The following is a 25101-nucleotide window of genomic DNA, read 5'->3' on the forward strand; positions in this document are numbered from 1 at the left end:
TCATAATGTCCATAATAACTTTTTTGTATCTTGATTTGTTCTCTACAAAAAAACGCTTTAAATTTGAAATTTGAAAATTTCACCTTGAAAAAAATTTTTTGGAATTTATTTGAGATGGCCAATCGATCTTTCGTTTATTTTTGACCCAAGAATTTAATTTTTATTAAAATATTCTCAGCTGCATTCATGTAAGATAGGATTTTTCAAAGAGTGCTGAAGCGCCAAGTCAGGCGACTGACATGATACATTACTTATGCTCGTAATTCACAAACGGCTGAGAATTAGTCAATAAAAATTAAATTCTTGGGTCAAAAATAAACGAAAGATCGATTGGCCATCTCAAATAAATTCCAAAAAATTTTTTTCAAGGTGAAATTTTCAAATTTCAAATTTAAAGCGTTTTTTTGTAGAGAACAAATCAAGATACAAAAAAGTTATTATGGACATTATGATAGAATAGCTCTTTGTCAACAACTTTGTAATTTATTGTTTTTCTCTAAAATAATAATTTTTTTTATGGCAGCAGATTTAGCAAACCCTTATGTTTCTTCTTAACCCGTGACACAATTTGAAATAAAAAAATTTCAAAAAATTGCTAATTTTTTTTCTGATTTTTGCAGAAAAAAATAATTCATGCCAGTGCTATATTAGAATTAATGTGGAAATAAGAATTTTCTATCACTTTGCTTTCCGTCGCTTTTTCTCCCTCTGGAGGTTCTCGTGTCTGCCGCGTGACGCGTGCTTTGTTTTCGCCAAGAAGGACCCGCCGCCGGAGTCGCCTCGCGTATATGTCGCAGATTTTCGTTCCAGGGAGGACTCTTGGGGCCTGAGGATGACCAGGCGACTTCGGAAATATAGTATCCTGACTCAGGTAGGGTTTAATTGGTTTGTTCAAAGTCTTATTTCGCCCCCACGACCTCATTTTTACGCCGACCCGGCTCTCTGGCGGCCGCTCGGTCACAGTCCGTGGCAATTTTTTCGGGTTTTTAACTCTCTTATCGCATCGGCAGCGTGAAAAGTACGTTTTTAAATAATCCAAATAAATAATTTTATGCATACGGCCGCGAGACATGGTTTATTTTTGTCTGAAACGGCACTCAAAAGTTTCCGATCGCGACTTTTGCAGGGCCATACACATGTAAAAGTCTCTCAGCCAATCAGAAGCCCGAACCGGCCTGCGAAGCAAGAAGTAGAAGTAAGTGCTCTCGCCGCTTGGCTGACTACGGCTCTGACGACTGCCGCAAATGTGCGGCCAAGAAGTAGAAGTAAGTGCTCTCGCCGCTTGGCTGACTACGGCTCTGACGACTGCCGCAAATGTGCGGCAGCCCTCCGGCAATACCTCCGACCAATCAGATTCTGCGGCTCTGACGTCAGCGAGAGTGGCAAAAACAGCCAATAACAGAGCATTATCCTGCACGGCATGACAGCATTGTTTTGGTAGCTAACGCAGATCAACTTTTTAGTTATATTTTTAGATAGAGATAGAGTATTTATTGAACACAACTAGGTGTACAACGGGTGTCTAAAGCTAATTTGTCTTCCTAAAATTAATTTTACAATTAAGCTTGTTTCGATAATTATTACAAAGTACAAAATTAGTTAATTTTGATTTTTGCAGCCTCTCTTAGGCTTAGTTTTCGTTCATTACATTCAAGAATATGATATTGTGAACATTTCTTACCGCAGTGCTTGCATTCACAATCTATTGTCGCTTGAGAATGAAAATTTTTATTCTTACAAAATAAATAGTGGTACCCGTGACAGGCAAATCTCGTAAACACTTGGCGATCACTGAACATTGCACATTGCCAATTTTTATTCTTCATAGTTTCTGTCTCGTAGAACTCATCACATATCTCAAGTTTGTTTAAATATTTAGACACACAAAATTTCTGGAATGCTTCAGTTTCAGTTAGAGAATATTTTACCTGTAAGTCCGATACAAAGAGATCAGTGTCAACTAATTCATACACAAATCTAGATCTAATATACTTGGACAGTCCTAAAACTCTTTTTAAATATCTTGTTTTGACTTTTTCAAGATTTTCAAAATCAGTCTTTGTTAGGAAAGGCCATATTTCTTCAATGCCGTAGGACGCAATTGGGGAAATTTTTAGATCAAATAGCTTGTGTGCTGTTTCAATGGATAATTGTTTTAGTTCTCGTATATTATAAGTGGCCAGCAATGCAGCTCTTGTTCTTTTTTCAATGTGCTTTCCAAAAGACATTCCTGATGGTTGAAAAGTAACTCCTAAATATGTAAACTCAGCAACTCTCTCTATTTCAATTCCACCTAAATCTAGGCGGTCACTTAATGCATATTTTCCTAGACCCTTATTTCTAAATTTCATGAATTTGCACTTTTCCAAGTTAAGTTTCAAACTGCGTTTTAACAAAAATTCTTTCATTCTGGCTAAAGCAATTTTCAAGTCACTTAATTTTTCTGAGGTTAAAACAATATCATCTGCATAATAAATGGCTTTCACGTTTGGCAAATCTCGTAGAATATTATTTATATCAGCTAAAGAGTAATTGAACAGAAATGGGGACGTGCATCCCCCCTGTCTTACCCCATTTGATTGTGTAATAAGTTTTGATACTGTTACTCCATCTACTATTCTCAAGAAATTTAAGTCTAAGTTGTGAGCTAAATAATTTAACTCCGTGAACGTTAGCTTCTTGCTTTCTATTAACTTCTTAAAAATAAACGCCCTATCTATTGAGTCAAAAGCTTTACTTACATCCAAAAATAAGGCATATAAGGGTGATTTCTTCTTATAAACTGTCTCTTGAATGTTATTAACTAAGGACTTAATTGCCTGTAAAGTGGATTTTCCTTTCACAAAACCATATTGATTGCCTGGAATCTCGTGAATCAAAGATGAGTAGATACGTGCATGCAGTACACGATCTAACAGATTGTAAAAAGCCGAACTAATACATATTCCTCTATATGAATTTGTATTTTCCGCGTCCCCTTTTCCCTTATACAAGAGTTTTAGATTTGACTGCCTCCATTCCTCTGGACATGTTCCTAGCTCCAAGCATTTGGTGAAAAATTGCGTTATTTCGGGGAGTAAGGATTCAACAAGTAGTTTAATATTTTCATTCTTCACTTTGTCAGGTCCAGGGGATTTCCCGTTTTTCATTTTCTTTAATGCTAACAAAACTTCTTCTTCCATAATAGGTGAAAAATTTATATCATTTCTGTAATCTACTATCATCTCTTTCAGATTTAAAGATTCATTTTCACTCAATTTTTTCTCGTTGAAAATTTTTTCAAAATTGCACTCCCATTCATCCATCATTATATTGTTTGTATTGTAAAAACTTTTGCTCAACTTGAGAATTTTATAGCACTTATTCTGCTCCGCCTCTTTTAAAATGTCCAACTCCTTCATTTGCACAAAAGCGTTCTTCTTCATTTCACACACATTTTTGTAATTTCTTTTTATTGCGGTATAGTGCGGTAATAGAATCTTGATTATACTAGTTACATTTAAACTTTCAGCCACTTCCAAGCACTCTCTCCATTCGTTCAATTTCTGTTTTAATTCGTAGCATTCAGAATCAAACCACGGTTGACTAATCCGTTCAGTTTGCCTACGAGGAATGTCGGCCTCTTTCATAATATTTATCATATTTTTATAAAACTCTTCAACGTCCCCCTTTTCCAGATTTGTTCTTAGAATATTTTTATATTTAGTCTCAATAAGCTCTTTAAGTATGTTTTCATCTAATTTAAAATTTTTCTTATTCAAAGACATGTCCCCATTTCTGTTCTTTTGTTTCGTGAAATTAAATTCTATTGAAATAAAATTATGTTTTCTTATGGTTGGGCAAATTTTAAAATTTTCGGTGTAAATTTTTGGCCCTTTGAAGATTAAATCAACCACACTATGACCATTACTACAGTCGTAGGTACTTTTATATGGATATTCATTTACTATTGTCAGACTGTTTTCCTCAGCAAAATCAAGCAGCGAGTCAATTTTTTTGTTTTTAGTATCCAGTCGGCAATTAAAGTCTCCAGCCAAAATGAAATTTTCAAAATTTTCAACATATTTAAGGATTGAGAGAAGTTCATTAGTCACTGTTGTAGAACGTATCTTCGGATTTAAATAGCATGTTACTACTGTAATGTCATCAAAATTTAGAATTATGAAGTTTTCCAAATATTTCACAATTAGTAAATTTCCTAACCTAGAATTAAAATACACGGAAATTCCCCTCATCGGTCGCCCTGCCTCCTTATGTGAAGCTAAAACTTGCCTTGAATAAAAACCAGGAATGTGAAGTGGTTTCTTTAAAAATGTTTCCGTGAAAAGAAGAATATCATAATTTTGCAGTTCTGTTGCAATCGGAGATTCATATGCTTTCGTAAGCCCTTCACAATTCCAAAGCCCTAATTTTAAGTTACTCACGTCGCTGTTTCGACAAGGGAAATCTATAAAGAAAGTTTCTCACGAGCACCACAGTTGCGCTTGCTTCTCTCCCTGGGTGCAACAGTCTGCGAATTAGGGGCATCATTTAGCTGCTCTCCGTCATCCGGCTTCCCTCCAGTCTCTTCTTCTTCCTCTCCGGCCTCCTTTGGGTTGAACAAATTCCCACAGTTTCCCCAGCGTTTGGAGACATACTTGTTGTACAGATGAACAGTGACAGGGACATCTCGAAGTTCTTCGTACAGAGTGTCCAAGACCCAGAGGCGATGCAGCCTGTCCATGCCACTGCACATGTAGGTCATTGCAATCTCGTCAATCTCTTCCTCTCGAATGACTTGGGCCAGCTTAGCAAATGCAGTCTTCACTCCCTTTAGGAAAGGCTCAGGTGCTTTGTGCAACTTGTGGGGGGACCTCATTTTAGTTACCACGTGAAACACAGTACCGTACTTTTCAGTCTTCTCTCTGATGATCCCGCCTATTTCAGTCTTTCCCGGCTCCGCTTTTGGTTTGCCCACCGCCGCCGTAACCTCTTGTGCAGCCCCCATGCTGGTCCAGAGATCAGAGGCTATGGCGTGTGCCTTTATCTCTTGCTTGGCATCCAGTAGACTGACCCCTTGATGTTCAACAAACTTGACCTTGGCTCCCTCCACTGCGAGCGACTCATCATTCTTCAGGGCCTCATCGAGTTGGGCAGAGCGATCGATGTATTGGTTCACGCAGGGTGTGTCATCAGCCTTTGTCAGAGGAGCAATTGGTGGATAATAACCTCTCTGATACCTGCCGTGAAATTGCCTCCGTCTGTTATCTGTACCGCTCGACTCATTTTCTGCATTCTTCTCGTAGAAAAGGACCTTCCGCTCAAGCTCCCTCAGCTTAGCCTCGTGCTTCTCATCTCTCTCCTTCCAGGACAAACGTTCCTTTTCGAATTCCTCCTGCATCAAAGATACTGTTTTACTGAACATTTCGCCAAGTTGGTCATTCTGAATTTTGAGCTGATTTGAGAATTGCAGCGTGACATGCTGGAAAACACGCTGAATGATTTCCTCCAACGTTACTACAGCTCCCGGAGGAGCCGGACCTCCTGCATAAGTCTGTCCAAAACCTCCTGAGTTGAGAACTGGTCCATTGTTTCCATTTTGCAGAGGGTTTGGCGCCATCTCCTGTCCGGGGGTGGGTGGAGTTCCTTCGGGCCATGCTGGATGATGGAATTTTGCTCTATTTTCTGTATGTCCGTAAGAAGGGCCACAATTTATGGGTGGCTGGGCAGCGTACCCTTGTGGTGACCTCCACGGCACATGTGCAGATGCCATGGCCTTCAACTCAGGGAAAAAAGGCGAAATTAGACACACGACCCTCCTAAACCAGTGTTTTCCTTACCGAAGCAGTGCTGCCAACCAAAAGTTATATTTTTGGCAAAATAAATTATTTGATGATTGAAACGGCAAAATCAGAATAATACAGAATAATACAAGGTAATTATTTGTCATTTAACTTATGATTCTTCGCGTGCATATTATTCTGTAGCTCAATATTACCCTTCATTTTTAGGATGTCGGATAATCCGGCCAGACAAGTGCCTTTGGGAGTGCTTTTAAAAGCAAAAAGCTCAAACGATTGCCAAGTAACAGGTTGTGATTGGAATCGCAGAAAGAAGTATGATAATGCCCCGGGTGATGGCACAAAGATAGCGGCGTTTTTTTTCCCATCCAATCCACATACGTAAGAGATTTATTTTTATGCTGTTTTTCCACTTTGGTTTAATTTTCATTGCCAATTTTACCAGCTGTTCAAAATGGGTTGCATTCTGCAACAATCCAACTTTATCAGAAAAACCATTTGCCCAAGTCGAGCGAAAATATTTCATCTGCAGCCAGCACTTTGAAGGGACAATGGTTGGCTTTTCAACTGACGGGAGATTGTTTCTCAAGGTAATTTTACATGACATATTAAAAATTTTGTAAATAAAAATTTATGAAAAAAAAAATAGGAGCGAGGTGCAACACCAACAACAAATGGGCCTCTTGTTTTAGACGATTCAGGGTGTTTTATCAGTCCGATCAGACCACCGAAGAATGCGTTTGAAGCACGCCTGTTAGGTTTGAAAGCAACTGCTGGCCAAGTCAACGATGACCAAAACTACGAAGAGGATGATTGGGAATGTGAAGATTTCGAGGTTTTGTATCAAAGAGTGGCTGAAATTTTCAGTGTTGAGAGCGACGAGGCTCATTTACAGCAAGCAGGTAAAAAATAAAATTAAATAGAATTATATAAGTTTGTGACAAATATATATTTTAATTATAAGGTTTAGTGGTATAAGGAAGAATGCAGAAAAGGAAGGTTTGGTGTTATAAGGAAGAATGCAGAGAAGGAAATTTTTATGCATCCATTTAAAACTACAAAATCTATCCTAGCAATAAGGAAATGTAAATTTAAGGAAAACAAATGGATTGACAAAGGGTAACTTTGTGTGTTTATCATAAAAATTATGCTTTATTTATTGCAATCAAATTTACAATGTATTTTGCACAAATTTTAAATCAAATAATTTAAAATTTGAATTGCTTTTAAATTTGGTTGCGGTCGCAAATATCAATGAAATGAAAAGTGTTAATTCAAATTATGTCAATTTAGATAAAAAAATTGATGATTCCCTGAAAAATCCTCAATTTGGCAATAAACCGAGAGGACCAATATCCGGAGAGCGACTACGAGGCTTGAACAAGAAAAAAAATCTACGACTGTGAACCAAACTGGAGGTAATGTGAAGTATTGGTATGGGTTCTTACTTCATTTTATTCTTCTTGCAGTGGGCCATGGAATTTTTTCTATCTTGAAGTCAGTTGCTGCTGAATCCAAAAGACTGCCAAACAACATAAAGCTATTGAAGGGAAAAATTCATTTCCTTCTCAAAAAAACCAAGAGGCTACAAGCAGCAGCGCAGAGAGCAAAGGAGAAAAAACTGACTGCACAAGAATGCAAAAAGATCACCTTAAATTATCTGCAAAAAATTTTGAGGCCAGCTCAATTTGAATTCGTAGCCTGTCTCATAGAAAATGCAGGCAAGAAACCTTCTGGTCGACGATATTCTCATAAGTTCAAAACAATATGTCTTGGACTTTACATCTTTGACCCTCGTGCTTACAACAATCTGCGGATGCTCCTAGACTCTTTACCAGCAGAGAGCACATTAAAGGTAGTATATAATAAAAAACCTCTCATGTTGATAGTCATATTTTTTGTAATTACAGGAAATGCTTGATAGGAACCAAATAACAGAGGGATTCAACGATTTTATTTTTGAAGCAATGAAGTGTCTGGCTCTTGACATTGACGACTGGGCCAAATATGTCGTTTTGTCGTGGGACGCAATAAACCTCAAGCCGGAACTTCATTATGTGAGACAAGGTGATGAGGAAGGCTACTTGCTTGGAGTTGATAGAGAATCCAAACATCTAGCAACACAGGCAAACGTCCTTATGCTCAAGTCCATTTTTGGGAACTTCAAGCTGCCACTGCTTTATGAGTTTCATGACCCTTCTTTGACTGCCACAAAGATCAAGAAGACCATTGAAAAGGCCATCACAAAAGTCAATGGCACTGGGCTGATTGTGAAGGCCCTGGTGTGTGACCAGGGTCCTGCGCACATAGGTCTCTTTAGCAACACATTCCAAGTCAGCCCTGAAAAGCCGTACATAGTCAGGGACAACCAAAAGATTTTCTGTCTCTTTGACCCTCCACATCTTTTGAAAAGCATCAAGTCCAACCTTAAGAAAGCTGTGGGGGTTCAAAAGAGAAAAGATGGAACAGAAGCTCTTGCAAATTGGGCTGACATTGTCTCCTTTTATGAACTCGACTGCCAGAAAATAACTCGAGTAGCACCAAAACTCACCGAATCCCACATTTTTGGTGATTCGATGACCAACATGAATGTTCCGATGGCAGCGCAAGTTCTCAGTCGGACAGTAGCTGGAGGTATACGACAATGCATCCAAGACGGCAAAATTGATAAGAAAGCAGAAGGTACAGCTGAATTGTGCACCTTTTTCAACGACCTGTTCGACTCCTGTAACGCTAAAATTCGAAGACCAGATCCGGAGAAACCTGAAGAGTGGCTGCCAAGAAGAAAACCACTGAAAGAAGCAGTTACAGCAGACTCCCCACACCATGTTTTGTGGAGTAAAGCAACGGAGTACATAAAAAACCTAAGATTCTACAGGCCACCAAAAGGAGAGCAAGAGGATGGGACTTTTTACCGACCACCATGTTTGAATGGATGGCTTCTCACTATAGCAGCATTTCAAGGCCTTTGGGATGAAATGCATGCCCTAGGGTGTGAGGAGATGCCAACAGGAGCAATAAATCAGGATTTCGTGGAAAACTTTTTCTCGCAGGTACATTTAAGTAAATATTAAAATATAAGCAAAAATTTCATTTCTTATCATTTTCCTAGGTTCGCTATAGAAATGGGCATCCTGATGTCACTCCCCGAGAGTTTTGTAGAGTATACAAGTTCCTTATGGTACAACATGTCATGGACCCTACCCGAGGAAAGAATTCAAACTGTTTGGAGGATGGTGCTGTTTTTTGGGACCTCTTCAACCAGGTGGACTTCACCAAAATTGCCGCTCAAAAATCACAATCTGCTGTAAATGACAGAGACAAGCAAGAAGGAGAAACTTCTAAGGACCCAGAAGATACTGAAGAATATGTTTTAAGTGATAACCACGGGGACGTCAAATATGCATCCTATCTTGCAAGAAGGCTTACACAAAACAACGGCATGTGTGATTTTTGCTTAACTGCATTTGCAGTTGATCCAGGAAGTCGAGAAGAACAGCACAGCATTTTGTCACTGACTGAAGACAAAAGCAGCAACTACTCGTTTGTCGCCTGCTCCAGTAGACTGCAGTTATTTGTCCACCGGGCCTCCAAAAGCTTCATCCAGATTCTGCAAATTAGCTATGCTGAGAAAGACATCGGGGCTCTCCTGGCTGAGGCAATCAAGTGCAGTGAAGATTTTGACTTTCTCGAATCGTCTTGTGCATTACACGGGGAAGTCAACAAAACCTTCATGGTCAAAGTCATGCTGCGATCGCTGATGCGTTTCGTTCTGAAGCAGCAGAACCATCAGTTGAAAGCTGTCCTGCGAGCTAGCAGAGGGAAAGTTAAGATTGCAACATTGGCCACATCTGCAAAAGTTCCTAAGCTGTTTTCTGATGAAGTTATTTTTTCCAAGAGAGTTTCGGTCGCAAGGCCATTAATTGGGTGAGCATGGAATTTTATATAATTTTTTTACTTATTTAAGAAGAGAATATCAAAAACTTATCATTATTCTATTTGCAGTGGTCAATCGAGCACTTCATACCCGCAAGTAACAACAAATATTTACCAGGCAGCAGCAGAAGAAAATAAGGCAGCTTGGAAGAAGAAAGGAAATCTCAAAAATTCCGCAGGACTGTTCGCCCAATTCACTCCTGCTGGAAAGAAGCTTGAAGTCTCGGAAGAAGTAGAGATCAGAGAAGAAGGAATCTCGGTCCTCGACTCTACACTTCCCAGTCCCCAACACCATTCCACTCCGCTTGCACAAAGAACCAAGAGAAAGAGCGAGTGTGAAAGCTCCCAGGTGAACACTGACAAAAGGTAGTAATTTATTTTACAATTTTCCTGGTAACAATAAGTTTTAATCTCATAATTTGACAAACAGAATCAGGCCAAGAGCTCAGTCATTCACTAGTCCGCTCCTCACTCGACCACTGATGATAATGGCCCGTCCAGGAGGGCAGCAAACAGCAACACCAATGCGCCCAAGGACCAACTCATTGAATGGTGTTTTTGGCCAACCACTCTGTTTCATACGGATGCCTTCAGCTACAGACCCCATTCCAGCCAATCCACAAACTCCCCGAACAATCATGTGCGTTATTAATTTGCTTAACTATTAAATTAATCATTAATATAAAATTTATGTCATCAACAGGGTGCGGCTGCAGCCTAGCACCAAGTTCATTCTACCTGAGCCTTCTGCAACAAAGCAAGAAAATCCTCGGTGATATGAAATCTGGTTCGCAGTTAATTAGGAATGCTGCTTTAAATTTTACGCTTATGGAATCTGTGTTATTACAAACAAGAGTTGTGCTTTATTATAGCTAGTCTTCAATTGGAAATATTTTAATTTTGTATTCCAAATCTTTTAATCGACTGAGATAAATAAACTTGTTATATTTTGAAAATGAAGTATGGTTTTATTTATTTCCTTCTTTAAATTATCCTTTATTTTAAAATAATTTAATCCAAGTTTTTGGAATTTCAAACTCAAATTTTCTGTTTCAGTAACAAGGAGCACTTATTTTGCTTATTTTATTATCACTATGCGAGGTATACCGCGTACCGCGTTTTCATTCAAAAATGTTATGGAGGTCATGGGAGAGGAAAGAAGCTCCGCCTCCACGGGTTAAATCGTAGTCAGCTAAACGGCGAGAGCCGCCGCTTCTACTTCTTGCTGCGAAGGGCTCTTGAGCCGCGCCCCCGTGGTTCAGCAACTCAGCGCGCCAAGATTGAAAAAAAGTGCCGATTCTGGTGGCACAAGCAAAAAATTATCACGCGCAACCTCATGGAATATCATTTTTGTTCATGAGAAGACGTCTCGCAGAGAAAAAATATGAAATTTTTGACCTCCTTTAATTTAAAAAAAAAATTAGATAGATAGAGTATTTATTGAACACAACTAGGTGTACAACGGGTGTCTAAAGCTAATTTGTCTTCCTAAAATTAATTTTACAATTAAGCTTGTTTCGATAATTATTACAAAGTACAAAATTAGTACAAAAAAAAAATTCATTTCCTTTTAATTTACAATTGAAAATTTTAAGCAAGGAATTTAAGCTATTTTACAATTAATTTACAATTTGATATTATTCTAACTGCATTCTTTCGACAAATTATGCAGTTCGGACTCGCTTGTCCTTCGCTCTTGCGCAGTCATTTACTTAAGTTGGGCGAGAACTTCAACTGATGTCGCCCAAATCTTAATTATTCACATTCAGTCTGAGCGAGAACTTCAGCTAATGTCGCTCCATTTATACATTCTTATTAACTAAATGGGTTCAACTTTTATCTAATGTGGCTCAGATTTGCAATTCGGAATTCGGCGCGTTTTCTTCTTTCTTGAACTGCTCCTTTTCTTTACTGATTTTTCTTTTCTTTTTTGTTTGTTTCAGGTCCTCGTCACTGGTTCCAAGCAAAATTCGGATCTTGGAGACGTGGTTGGCGCTCTCGCAGATTGTGGTGCCCGCGGTGTAGGCCTGCCAACTCGGCGAGTTCAGCGAAAGGCTCAGGCACTTTTGCCTTCTCCTCGCCCTTCCGAGGCCGGCCGCGCTTTCGAGGTGTGGGCGGCGGTGGCTGCTCGGCAGCTTTGCTGGTGCCTGCGCCAGCTGGCGCGCTTGGCAAATTTTCTGCAGGCGGTGGCTGCCCCCTGGTGGACTCTGGACGGTCACCAGAGGCAGCAGAGTGTCCGATCTGGTCGGCCAGAGACTGGCGTGTCCTTCCTGGGGCTGTTACCGCCCCCTGGTTGACTCGTAGTCACCCGGCTGCACCGATGATATATTTTGTAGACCAGCCGAAGACTGAATTGGCACCATCGGAGGTGGGCCATCCGTGGCATGTCCGTCACCGCCAAAGAGGTCGGACTGATGGCCTTTGTCTGCCGTGCACGAGGGACTGCTGGTGGCAATCGAACAGCCAGATTCCGCGTGGTGCTCCCCGATGGATGATCTTTGTGTGTCGGCGCCTCCCCGGTGCTGTCGTCTGAAGGTAAGGCGCTTGCATTTTTCTTGTTCTGTGTTTCTGACTAATTTGAGGTTTCAGGAGTGCTGCTGGCGGTTCGACTCTGCACTGGCCTTGTGCAAAATCTCTCTGCTGGTGAGCTGGGTGCTCCCGCTGCATTCCTAAAAGCTCCATTTATTTCTCTGCTTGGTGATGTGTCTGCTGGAGACCTCGGTGGTCCCTCTCTGTGGTGGAGGAGGAGGATCAGGTAAACTGTGTTGTTCTCAGAATCTTTGCAACTGGGGATTTCTTTTGTTTTCTTCTGACAATTTTTCTCATTTCGTTTTTTTTTCTTTAGGTCCATGGTCATCGTCTCTGCCAGGTAGAGCGCGGATGATGGAAGCGCTGTCACTGTTGACCCTGCTGGGGACGCAGAGGCGCCCTTCTGGACACAGAGGGCGCTGCTGAGGCGATGCTGGACGTGAAAGAGAGACCGGAGGGCGGCGTCTGTTTTGCCTCCTGTCTCCCTGTTTGCGAGGACACATTTTCCTCCCCTGTCAGGAGTGGACAGTTGTTGGGTAGGTGTCCATTCTTGCTGCAAACTCGGCATGGTATCAAGGGACAGCTCTCAATTTTGTGTCCGCTCTGGAAACAGTAGGGGCAGTTGGGGCAGCTTTTAATGACATGTCTCAGGAGACCACAACTAATGCATTTTCTTCCTTTCAGGTTGGTTCTGGATGTGCCGGATGTACTTCCCTGCCCGTGCTGAGTGGCGGTTCTCGTGCGAGTGCTGGTGCTGTTTTGCACCACCTGCAGGGGAGTCTGAGGAGTGGGCTGCTGCAGGGTCGGCGGCGTCTGCACTGGAGCGCAGTTGACTGAGGCGCCTGACAGAGGCGCACCGCCGTGGTTTTGGGTGCCATCCTGGCAGGCGAAAGCGGATGGAGTGACTGCCGGATCTTCAACTCTCTGGAAACTTGGCTGTCGTCCGCACCACTGTGCCTCAAAGTCTCTGGCAGCCTTTAGCATTTCCCGCAGTGACCCTGGGCTGGACATTTGGAGTGCGGTGACGATGTCCTGTTTCAGACCCCTCAGAAACTGATACTGCATCTCCCGCTCCAGGTAAAATTCCTTGACCGCTTGGGTTGTGTCCTGCGGCCATTCTGAGGCGGCCACAAGCTTCTTGGCGACCTCCTCCATGCGGTTGTAAAACTGCCCGACACTCTCTGTCTGCTCTTGTTTCAGGCGCTCAAAGTTGATTCGAAGCTCTGCGTAGGGGACGGCTTGCTCGTACCTCTCAGCCAGTTTCTGCTCCAACATGTTGAGAGTGAGACCCTCCACTTCGAGCTTGTGAGCGAATTCGAAGGCATCCCCGGAAAGGTTGATGATGGCAAGATGGACCAGATCGGGCTCGGTGACTTAGGGGGCAGTGATATGCTGCTCTCCTTACGCTCTGGATGAACTGGGACAGTGAAGTGCCTTGGTTGCCCCCGTACTGCTCGATCTGCGGCGTTCCGTGGTGTCGGGAGAGCACGTGAATTGCTGGACTTGGCGGTTGCCCTGCGGCGAAGATGGCGGCGGCGGCCGCCCCACGTTGGTCATTCAGGGTGACGAGGAATTGGTCGAAGTCGATGTGGAGCAAGCTCATCTTGTTGGTGAGTGTGCAGGTGCGCGCGAGAATAGCCACAAAAGATAAAAGAGGTGAGATTTACCCAAGTGCAATAAAATGCTCTCAATCAGAGCTCAGAATTTAAATTTTATTTTTAATTCGGTGTGATTTCCTTCAATACTCGCGAAAAAAATAGAAAAAAAATGCAACTTGGTTAAAGTCTCAAGCAAAAGGGGCACTTAACTTAACAGCTCTGGCAAGTCAGCTCGGCAGGTGCCTCCAGGGTAGCAACGGCGTCCCGTCCTAAGGGTGAGAGCAAACGGCTGACTTCAGATGCGGAACCAGCGTCCGGAACGGGATGAGGTCGGATGGAGCTTTTGGTACGGACGAGTCCTTCTGCGCAGTGGGACGTTCCTCTTGGGGCACAATTCAGTACCCCACACACCTGACACCAATTCTGTCGTGACACTCGGCCACTGAGCGCCACGACAGAGAGATTTCTGCTTTCTTTCTCTCTGCCGTATTCCCTTAGACTCGGGGTCGCGGTAATTAATAAAAGCACGGGTGGTTACTTTTAAGTGTAGGATTAAATCTATTGTAATTTAAACTGGCAAGTACAACTTGGCGATCGGAATAAACTGCGAGGCGCAATTAAAGTTAACTGGGATACAAATAATGGACAGAGCAATACCCCCCCAATTATGAAGCGCGCGGCGCACACACGGGTGTGTTTGCCGGCCGGTGGCTCGCGAGCGTCTCCTCCTTCTCTTGCGGGCGGGTTGCTGCTGCTGCGTGCTGTCGTTCAGGGTGCCACCTTCAGGGCGCGAAAAGTAATTGCTCTGTGAGGGAACCCAAAAGGCGGCAATGGCACATTTAAAATTTAAACCTTCGAATCGTGGCAACGGCCTGTTCCACCAACGACCCAGAACTAAGAGAATAACTTGATTGAACGCGGGTCTCCTCCTTTGTTCAATCGTATTCTCCCAGTCACTCTTTTCAACAATTTCCTTCTTCTCTGATCAACTACTTGCTTTTCTTCTCTTAAACTATTTCTCTCTCTCTACTCTACCTAATCTTAAACTAAATCCCACGGGAAACTCCCAACTCACGAACGAAAACCACAAAGAATTACAATTTAAACTGAACCTCTATTTATTCTACTTGCTAACTTCACGGTACTTTACACTTGAAACGGCCAACAGCGCCTCTACCGGCAAAGGGAGGAAGGGAAACAAACTAACTCGATGGGAGGAATCGGGCCTCGGTTACCGCCGCCGCCGACAGGGCGCGCTCGGTTCACCGGCTTACACAAAACTCGCAACTTCCACTAATCTGACAAAAATATGCAAATTAGCGGCGAAAACAATTCAACCGCTAATTATTCCGACAATTTCCACGCAAAACTAAACAATTTCGGGACTTACAACTCAAAAATCGGCGGGGTTCAGCACCACGTGCGGCCGACGTAACTTCTTAAACCGGGCAAAATTAACTAAAAATCCAATAAACTCACCAAATAAACGCCTAACCAACACCAGACCAACTCAGGGAACAATTCACACTACCAGAGAACTCGCAAATCTAGGCCGAAATTCGTCCGAAACCCGTCGGCAGCCAAGAGCTCGCGGCGCGCAGCTCTTGCTCCTTCAGCGTCTCAGCACGAACTCTCTCGCTCAACTCCCCAGCGCCAATGAGAGAACGCATCGGTCTGCTTCTACTCGCTTCCAGAAGGTTCCGGCCAATCAGATCGCGAGTTCTCAAATCGGGCCTTATATGGTCATTTTCTCCGGGGATTACCCAAACATGGACGGCGGAGATGACGAGAAACGACAAAATGGGTTTAAATGACTTGAGCGGGCAATAAAACTCAAACCTGATGATTTATTCGGGTCGGGACTGGGACGAGTTGGCCGGCGGCGAATAAAAAGTGAGTCTATTTGCTTTCTTTCTTCTTTCCGGCGACAGCAAAAACACGAGGCGGTTTGTTTACTTTCTGATCGTTCCAATGTTGACCGGTAGATGGCCACGATCCGCCACTCACCGAGAAAGCTCGGCGCACAATCGCGGGCTATCTAAGCGGGCTCTCTCTGGTTCACCTTTATTCAAAGGTTGTGGACAGTAGTTCCACAACAAGGGAAAATGTTGGATTCGGATCGCCGTAGTCCGTAGTCATACTTCATGTTACTTGGTCTAGGAGTCTGGGTCTCCGATGTTCGACTCCAAAAAAAAAAAACAGTCAAGTTCAAAGGGCGCATGAAGATCGATATGGAATTCAAACCCCAAACGTAATCAATCAGAAACTTTAGAAACTTTTATCAAACATTAAACCATGAATGTCAATCATACAAAATGTTCCCCCACCCAAAATTAAAATAAAAAAATAATAATTTCACCTATTTCACCTTTTCACACTAATCGCCTGGCTCTGGCGTGCGGTCGGACATTTCCAAACTCTGCCTGCACGTCTCCCTTCATCGTGAAGAAGGGGCCGACCTTCACGCTGTCGATGTCGATCACCCCCTTTGCATGCATCTGCGTCCGATCCTGAAATCTGTGAAACACAGAGTTGAATAATACAACTATGTGTGTATAATACAGAGTTGAATAATAGAACTCTGTGTGTGTGAAGTGAGTGACTGCAAGGAGTTAGTCGTCGCGCCACTAGATGGCGGCGCAGTTCTCACTCACTCTCGTCCGTTGTGATGATTGGCTGAATGGCTGGTAGACCCTCTCTGACCAATCTCTGACCCTTGTCTCTGACCTTCTCTTACAAGGAGTCGCAAGGAGTTCTCTTATATTAAATTTGTTTGTTTACCTATTGGTTTACCTTTACCTCTTGCTTCCCTTCAATTTTTTTTTATATTTCTGCAATTTCGCTATTTGTCAGTTGTCATAGCGTTTGATTTCAGTTTTCTAATCGATTTTCGGCTATTTCAAAAGTTGTGACGGCTGATTATGGATCCACTTAAAACTTCCACTGCATAATTTACATAGCCGTTACCACCGCGACCGCAAGTCTCGAAAGTTTCACACCATGTAAGAAAGTTTTGGTCCTGAAATAACAGCAATGGACGAAGGTAACATGAAATTGATGTAATAATATGTGACAAAAAAATTAAACAATGCTAATTTACAGCCGGTCCGTCAAACGCAGCACGCCTTGCAACTACAGGGGAGCAACAACAACCACCTGTGGAAGACACTGGCCCGTTGCAGTTGTATTCGTCTAAGTCCAACCTGAACAATGAAGGTTTTTGCAGCGAGACTGGTCAACACTGGGTTTACCCTGTGAACTACCCTGAACGGAAGTACCAGCTGGACATTGTCCGGACAGCGCTTTTCCAGAACACCCTAGTCTGTATTCCTACAGGTGTGCATTTATCCCCTTTTATTTAAACCGCAAACAAAGATTGATTTATTAAATTTTTAGGTCTTGGAAAGACGTTTATCGCAGCAGTGGTTATGTTTAACTACTACAGGTGGTTTCCGAACAAGAAAATTTTGTTTTTGGCTCCGACTAAGCCTTTAGTGGCCCAGCAAGTGTCCGCCTGCTACAACATTGTAGGCTTTCCCAAGTCTGACGTCTGACATGACTGAAATGACAGGTTTTTATTAGAAAATCGTCCAGTCCCATATAAACTGTTCTTTTTAGGTTCAACCATGCTACAAAGCAAGAGGCAGGAGGAGTGGAACACAAAGAAGGTTTTCTTTGCCACTCCGCAGGTGGTGGCCAACGACCTGGTCGCCGGCATTTGTCCTGCTAAGGAGGTCTGTTGCATTGTGTTCGACGAAGCGCACAAGGCCAAGGGCAACCAGTCGTACACCGTGCTGAAGTTAGCGTCATCCACATCCTCATCCACATGTGGATAGAATTGTTCCGTCAAACTCGAGCCACATGTATTCCCATAAGGTTAACATGTCCACATCCACACCGTGTGGATGACGCTATCCTCATCCACATCCTCATCCACATCCCCATCCACATCCTCATCCACATCCTCATCCACATCCACATCCTCATCCACATCCACACGTAAAAATATTTTAAATTGAAATTAAAAAATAAAAATAAAAAAATCTTTTTTTTAATTTTGTCAAAATTAAATTAAATTATCTTGTTATCTTCTGTAAAAATTATCACAATTAAAATCACGCTAAAAAGTGTTTATCCACACGTGCACCTCCATCCACACCGTGTGGATGACGCTATCCACATCCACATCCTCATCCACATCCACACCTAAAAATATTTGAAAAAAGAAATTAAAAAATAAAAATCAAAAAAAATTTTTTTTTTTAATTTTTCTCAAAATTAAGTAATATTATCCACACAACAAATAGAAAAGTTATTTTTTATTTTTATTTTTAATTTCAATTTAAAATATTTTTACGTGTGGATGTGGATGAGGATGTGGATGTGGATGAGGATGTGGATGTTGATGTGGATGTGGATGAGGATGTGGATGTGGATGAGGATGTGGATGGGGATGTGGATGTGGATAGCGTCATCCACACGGTGTGGATGGAAAGTGCACGTGTGGATAAACACTTTTTAGCGTGATTTTAAATGTGATAATTATTACAGAAGATAACAAGATAATTTAATTTAATTTTGACAAAAATTAAAAAAAAATTATTTTTTATTTTTATTTTTTAATTTCAATTTAAAATATTTTTACGTGTGGATGTGGATGAGGATGTGGATGAGGATGAGGATGTGGATGTGGATGTGGATGAGGATGTGGATGAGGATGTGGATAGCGTCATCCACACGGTGTGGATGGAGGGTGCACGTGTGGATAAACACTTTTTAGCGTGATTTTAAATGTGATAATTATTACAGAAGATAACAAGATAATTTAATTTAATTTTGAAAAAAATTAAAAAAAAATTATTTTTTATTTTTATTTTTTAATTTCAATTTAAAATATTTTTACGTGTGGATGTGGATGAGGATGTGGATGTGGATGAGGATGTGGATGTGGATGAGGATAGCGTCATCCACACGGTGTGGATGTGGATGTGGACATGTTAACCTTATGGCGATATATGAGGCTCGAGTTTGACGGAACAATTCTATCCACATGTGGATGAGGATGTGGATGTGGATGACGCTAACTTCAGCATCATAGTCGTACTGCGTAGTCATGCAGACCATGCGTTCCTACAACATTCAATTCAGGGTGCTCGCCCTCTCCGCCACTCCCGGTTCAGACAGAGAATCCATATCGGAAGTTGGTTTCCGTTTGTATTTTGAAGTAAAATAATAATAATATATATATTTTTTCCAAAGGTGTTGAAAAACTTGAACATCTCCAAGTTGAAGTTGCTGACGGATGAAAGTCCTGAAGTAAAACAGTATTCCCACAAGAAGGATATCGAAGTCATCAAAGTCAGTCCTGGCAGGGAGTTGAAGGAAGTCAGTGGAAGACTCTTGGACGTAAACAAATTTTTGCAATGTTTATTCAAAAATAATTTCTTTTCTTTTAGATTTTGAGTCGTTATCTGGTCAAATTTATGCAGAAAGGAGTTGTGCCAAGATCTTACAACATTTCTAACTTGAGTGCATTTCAGGCAAGTTTTAAGTAGTTCTATTATGGGCATTTGGCCCGGTGGACCCCTGACCTCAGGTCAACCTCCCATATGATTTACATTGGCCACAAGAATAACATGGGCCGAGGCGTTCTCCGTTGCCCATTTCACACGGAGGAAGCACAAGACGGTGCGAGGGGGGGGGGGCAAAGTGTTAATTTTAATTATTAATTAATTATTAACCGGTGCTGCATATTTCAAATGGGAGACCCGTGTTAACCTTATGGTCAAACGTTCTAATTAAATTGAATATTTCTTTGTGTCAAAGTGGGAGAGGGCGCGCAATGCTGCGTGGTCCTCGCACATGTATTTCTTACGGCCCTTGCTTTTCTTACGGACAATGATATTGTTATGGCCCATGTTATTCTTATGGGAGGTTCTAGGGTCAGGGGTCAACCGGGCCGAATGCCCATAATAGAACTACTGTTTTAGTAGTTAAAAATTTAAGAAATCTCTGAAATATTTTAATTCAGTTGAAAACATTCTGCGACAAGTTGAACACAACACCCTTGCCTGGAGTCGGTGCGATGGAGTTGAATGACCTCCGTCACCAAGGTCAGGTCGCTATGAACCTGAGTAAAGCCTATGAGATGCTTGTCAGCTACGGCAAAGGCGCCTTCCTTAACCACATTGCTCGTAATTATGTTAATATTATTTAATGTGAATCTTTTCATGAAAATTACTTAATTTTTCTAGAAACTAAAGCTGAAAACCAAAATAGGCTTCTGGTTTATACCCTTACTCATGACGAAGACATTGTAGGATTAACTAAAGATATTGAGGTCTGTTTCTGATATTATTATATATATTATGTAATTATAATTATGATTTATGTTGTCGATAGTCAGCCCAATTTGGTCATCCTAAGATGCAAAAGCTGGAAGAACTTCTACTGACCCATTTTCTGGAAGCCGAAGACAAATGCATTGACACCAAAGTGATCATTTTTACTGAGGTTGAATCCTTCAATTTTTCTATAATGAGTTATTCTAATTTTTCTTTTTAGTACCGGCAATCTGTTGTGGAAATCACAGAATTTCTAAGCAAACATAGCCCGCTTATCAGACCTGTGACTTTCGTCGGCCAGTCTAAGAAAGGAGGCACAGGGTTGAGACAGGACGAGCAGAAGAAGGTCATGAAGGACTTCCACAAGAACGTCTTCAACACTCTAGTGTCAACCTGTGTTGGAGAGGAGGGTCTAGACATTGGAGAAGTAGACCTGATCATTTGCTACGACGCCAGCAGGTCTCCTATCAGGATTGTCCAAAGAATAGGCAGGACTGGACGCAAGAGGGATGGAAAGGTCATCACCATTCTAACTGAGGGCAAAGAATATCAGGTTTGGAAACTATTATTGCTAATTTTATCAAGAAAAATTATAGCTTTTATGAACAGAAATACACCTCAAGCATGAAGCAGAATGTAACTGTGAACAAAAACATGTGCAACTGGAATGTGATTCCGATTATGAATCAACTGAACAGTCCACGAATGGTTCCTCAAGGTAATCAAAAATTAAAGCAATAATTTTTAAAAATTATTTTCCCTTTTTAAACTTTCAGGTGTACATCCAGAATTATTTCGAAAAATTCTAGTCACTCCAAAAGAAACGTTGAGTCCCTTCTGCAAAATCAAGCCTCACAGGAAGTTTCCCACTGGTGCTGAAACTACTACCCTCCCTTCAGCTGCCAATGTTTTCTCTTCAATGAATTCAACCTTTAGTAAATGGCACGAGCCGATTCCTGAATTCAGCTATCTTGATTCTTTGAAGGACCAAAGCCTTTTAGCACTTCAGAATTATGGTTTATTCTATCTTAAAGTTTTTTTTTATGTTAACAGTGTGATTGTTTTTATAGATGAAATGAAAAACCATGTGGAGGAATTTGAAGAGAGGTCGTCTAATAAGTATGATTTTATGCTGTGGAAGGAGTGGTGTTCAAGCTTGCAGGGCTCCTCAAACACTCTGCACTCCCAGGATTCAAGAGACATAGTGAGCCTGATGCAGTTAGCTGACGGCTTGAACCAAGTTGACAATGCACCTCTTACTCAAACGGCTGGTCAGTTTCTTATTTCAGAATTTCATGTTTTTTAAATGAAGCTGATTATTTTGAAACTTGCAGTGATTGCAAATGAGGTATCGGCAGACGTGTCTTTCTGGTCAACAAAACTCGGGAGTGAAGTTGGAGGCAAAAAAGTGGGAAAGGCGCAGAACAGGCCTTCGACCACATCCAACCATGCAAGGGTCACAAAGCCGTTGGAGAAGAAGAAAGTCAAGAAACCAAAGTTGTTGCCTGAAGCCCCTTTGTTTCCCAAAGAGGAATTTGAGGATATAATTCCAATTTTTCAACTCCCTAAACCAAAGGAAAAGAAGCGGTCGGTCCACGAAGAAATTGACCTCTTCATCTCGAATTTAGCCCTTCTTTGCAAAATTCGGAACGAGTCAGTTGACAAAGACCCCATCATGAAGGTTCTTGACTCGGTTAGTCTAATTTCCCACACTGTGCAAGTGGAGGAAAAGCCAGACCTAGATTTTGAGCCTCCTGACATTTCGATTCTGGACCACATTTTTGCAGACCTCAGAAAGTCCAAAAAAACTTACAATGTGGTTGTGAGAGAAACGGAAGTAACTGTAAAGTCCCCAAGAAAAACTCCTTTTGTAAAAAAACTGCGAATGCCGACCACTCCTCTGAAGAAGACTAAAATTAACGCTCTTGCTGAAAATATCAACACAATATTCAAAGATGAGACTGTGAACAAACCCGAGTTTAATTTCGACTTGGATATAATGAGTGCACCTTCACCAGCTTCAGAAGTTGCCGTTGCTGAAAATTTGCACCCTGCTGTTGAAAACTCTTCTCAGGAAACTTGCCTGTCGGATGAGTTGCTCTGCGCGCTGGCTGCTGAACTGGAGGTTGGGGAACTGGGACAAATAACGAGCACCCCTAAGGCAAGCAAAGTAAAATCCAAGCCGGGTGTAAAACAAGAGGATGGAGTTGTGGTGTCCGCGAAAAGAGAAGAAAATGTCAAGCCAGTCCTTGAACGAAAATCCATTCTATGTAAAGAGGTTCTGCCAACTCTGAAGGAGGAGGATAAGGACTCTCTTGAAGCATTGGATGAAGATTTTCTGGAGCAGGTCGATGCCATTGAAAAGCAGCAGACTCAGTTTATTCCTACTCCGGCCAAAGGAAACAATTTGGCAGCGCCTCCAGGTTTGTATCTTTTTACTTCAATTTTCACTATCAATTCTCTGATAACTTCAGGGGACTCTGATGATGAGCCTATCATTATTGAGACAATGACATCCACAATTAGTAACGAGCCAAGACTGTCCACCAGCAAACGACCATTGTCGGACACACCTCAGGAAATTCTGATTTCAATCCAAGGCCCAGCAAAAGACCAAAAAAGAAGGTTTGTAACATTTAATAGATATTTTAATTCAAAATATATTTTTCTGATATTCAGAAGCAAAGGAATCCATTTGCCCTGACACAAGCAAGTCTTTCTGGAAATGACTCATCAGACGAAGAGGATTGCACGCAAATGAACCAGTACGACCAAAGCTTCATTGATGACCACCCTAGCACCCTAGTTGACATAGAGTTTGTTTTTCTTAGCTGCTTCGAAATTTTATTTCTGACGTCATCTTTGTGCAGCATGCATGCAGAGTATTTGAAGTCTGTGAGAAGTCCTGTCATTAAGAAGGGGTTCAAAATTCCTGAACTTCTGGCAAAGCACAAATGTGTGCCTGATTTGAGCAAAGCAACACAGGATACTTACTTAGAGGTGATATTTGTTTTGAAATTCTCTTAGATCCTTCAATGATTTTGATATTATAGGACTCTTTTTGTGTTGTCACTGAGGGTTCGGGAAGTGAGTCGGAGGAGGATATTTTGGAGGTGTGTGAGAAAAGACTGCAAGAAAAGAACAAGAAAAAGAAATCTGGACAATGCTCGGAAGATGACAATAGAGGCAAGAAAAGGATGAGACGAGTCATAGCTCCATTATCAAGTGACAGGTAAAGAACCTAAGGAAAGTTAAAACACTTTTTGCTCAAATTTCTGAATGTTTTAGTGAAAATGAAGAGCCTACAAAAACTGAGCAACAGAAGCAACTCAAAACTCCCAACTTACCTAGCACGTCTATGATAAACAAACCTCGCAATTCAGTTTACAATGAGAAATCTGAAGAGACTAGGTCAAAAATGGGGCCTCCTCCATTTCCTAAGAAGTCCAAAAATGAGGAAATCCAGGTTGCTAAAGTGAATCCCGAGAGAAAGACTGTTGATAGTAGCTATAGAAAAACCCTGCCAAGAATGGTTCGAGATCCTCCACCAGCGAGGATTGACAGTTTTCCCAGAAAATCTGAAATGGATGCGTCTCAAACACGGCCTGTCCTATCTAATGTATTTCCCCAATTTTTATTTTTGTTACTTGCTTCAAAATTTAATTTCTGCAGCCGCTTGAACCATCTGTGTCCAGAAACATAATTGTCTCGACCAATCAGATTCAACGAGCGCCACAGCTAGTCACCAGCTTGAGCACCAAATACAACCTCAAAGTTATTATCCGCACTCTGCCTCCAGGAATCGACTATGTCATTAGCCAACGACTGGCGGTCAGCAGGATCAGAGCTGGAGGTAAAACTTGGACAAGCAAATGGAGAGATCATTTTTAACAGACAGCTTTTTGCAGATACTTCTTCCTATTATCCCAACTCTAAACTGGCAGAGATCATTAAGACTTTGAATGATTCCTTCTCCTTCCATCTGCTGATTTTTGAAAATGATATGTGGTGTAACCACAGAGATCTTTAATTATTGTATTGCGCAGAAGAAGAAACTTAACTGTACAAAAACCTTATTATATGTAACCGCGCGCGTTAAGGCCATTTAGTATATTAACCAAAGCTGAGCACAACCCTTAAGTTCCCGCCCCGCGCGCCACGCCACCACCGAGAACTACGACCGCCGCGCTCAGGGCGCCACCTGAGTGCCCAAGCAGACGCTTCCTGGACTCGACTAACAATAAGTGTGGTTGTAATGGTTTCCCTTCCCGCTTTAAAAGGTATTGCTTGGCGCCCACGCTAGATAAATTCCGAACTGAATATCCTTTTAAATCAGCTTAATCCGTTCACTAATTCAGTCCGAACTTTAAAACTCAGCATTAGAATATTAAATCTAATAGTAATTCCGCATTAGTTTGGCCAATTATTGTTTAGTTTTAAGAATAAACCATCACTTTATTTGTTATTGTTAATTAACTTGTTTACTTGAAATATCAATTAACCCTTTTTAGTTAGAGCACAAAGATAAAAGAGTAAAAGCATTAAAGGCCAATTAGAATTAAAGCCAATTTCCATGAGGCCGCCAAGTTAAGTCAATTAATTAATTAAGAAGCACGTTCGAGTCCGGGAAAGTCTCCAGCTCTGCGCAAGTGAGAACTTCGGGGAAAAGTCCTGTCGAGAGTCACGACAGATTTGGTGTCAGGTGGGTGGGGTGTGTTTTTTTTCCAAATTAACGCACCCTTTGGAACGTCCCGCGCACCCTGGCCGCGATATTCCGAACCCCACATCAATTGGGCGCATTGTGTGGAATTCGCGCTCAAATTCAAAATTCCCAGAGTTTGATCATTAAAAAATCAGTCAAGAAAGCGATAGAATTGAAAAAAAAATATTTAATTGACACTGAATGAAAATAAT

At 41.6% G+C, this 25101-nt stretch overlaps 4 protein-coding genes across 4 annotated transcripts in view; 3 read left to right on the plus strand and 1 right to left on the minus strand.

Annotated features, from left to right (window-relative positions):
• The window catches only part of LOC132196176 (uncharacterized), a 21769-nt gene extending 20666 nt beyond the window's left edge, over nt 1-1103 (minus strand). Inside the window, exon 1 of the mRNA XM_059618643.1 lies at nt 1060-1103. The gene's annotated coding sequence lies outside the window, so the exon portion shown is untranslated. The remainder of the gene's footprint in view (nt 1-1059) is intronic.
• The window catches only part of LOC132196093 (uncharacterized), a 22746-nt gene extending 10301 nt beyond the window's left edge, over nt 1-12445 (plus strand). Inside the window, exons 8-9 of the mRNA XM_059618507.1 lie at nt 11660-12251; nt 12306-12445. Coding sequence (XP_059474490.1) covers nt 11660-12249 — 590 coding nt within the window. The 3' untranslated portion in view covers nt 12250-12251; nt 12306-12445. The remainder of the gene's footprint in view (nt 1-11659; nt 12252-12305) is intronic.
• LOC132196089 (uncharacterized) lies at nt 1484-10934 on the plus strand. The gene is made up of 13 exons (XM_059618502.1): nt 1484-5531; nt 5585-5914; nt 5991-6161; nt 6226-6370; nt 6430-6682; nt 6745-6899; nt 7074-7198; nt 7250-7635; nt 7691-8833; nt 8893-9707; nt 9786-10082; nt 10147-10356; nt 10420-10934. The coding sequence occupies exons 8-13, from the start codon at nt 7597-7599 to the stop codon at nt 10490-10492; spliced, it is 2577 nt and encodes an 858-aa protein (XP_059474485.1). The 5' UTR covers nt 1484-5531; nt 5585-5914; nt 5991-6161; nt 6226-6370; nt 6430-6682; nt 6745-6899; nt 7074-7198; nt 7250-7596; the 3' UTR covers nt 10493-10934.
• On the plus strand, nt 12333-23187 carry LOC132196085 (Fanconi anemia group M protein). The gene is given in 22 exon segments (XM_059618489.1): nt 12333-12471; nt 12562-12781; nt 12930-13322; nt 13446-16886; nt 16946-17179; nt 17240-17385; nt 17387-17414; nt 17462-17623; nt 18940-19043; nt 19103-19249; nt 19300-19383; nt 19875-20037; nt 20098-20183; nt 20246-20356; nt 20408-20740; nt 20797-20905; nt 20964-21203; nt 21258-21458; nt 21522-22610; nt 22662-22812; nt 22867-23003; nt 23058-23187. Coding segments are annotated over 18 exon segments (3423 nt in total). The 5' UTR covers nt 12333-12471; nt 12562-12781; nt 12930-13322; nt 13446-16876; the 3' UTR covers nt 22892-23003; nt 23058-23187.
• The last annotated feature ends 1914 nt before the right edge of the window (nt 23188-25101 follow it).

The sequence above is a fragment of the Neocloeon triangulifer genome, unplaced genomic scaffold (genome assembly GCF_031216515.1).
Source record: "Neocloeon triangulifer isolate White Clay Creek 2 clone unplaced genomic scaffold, ASM3121651v1 ptg000011l, whole genome shotgun sequence".
Taxonomy (NCBI): Eukaryota; Metazoa; Arthropoda; class Insecta; order Ephemeroptera; family Baetidae; genus Neocloeon; species Neocloeon triangulifer.

Excerpts from the sequence above, each read along its gene's own strand:
- LOC132196089 (XM_059618502.1), top strand. The coding sequence starts at position 7,597 with ATGCTCCTAGACTCTTTACCAGCAGAGAGCACATTAAAG. Across the intron at positions 8,834-8,892 it reads TGGAAAACTTTTTCTCGCAG|GTTCGCTATAGAAATGGGCA; the intron begins GTACATTTAAGT and ends TCATTTTCCTAG. Across the intron at positions 10,083-10,146 it reads CAGGTGAACACTGACAAAAG|AATCAGGCCAAGAGCTCAGT; the intron begins GTAGTAATTTAT and ends TTTGACAAACAG.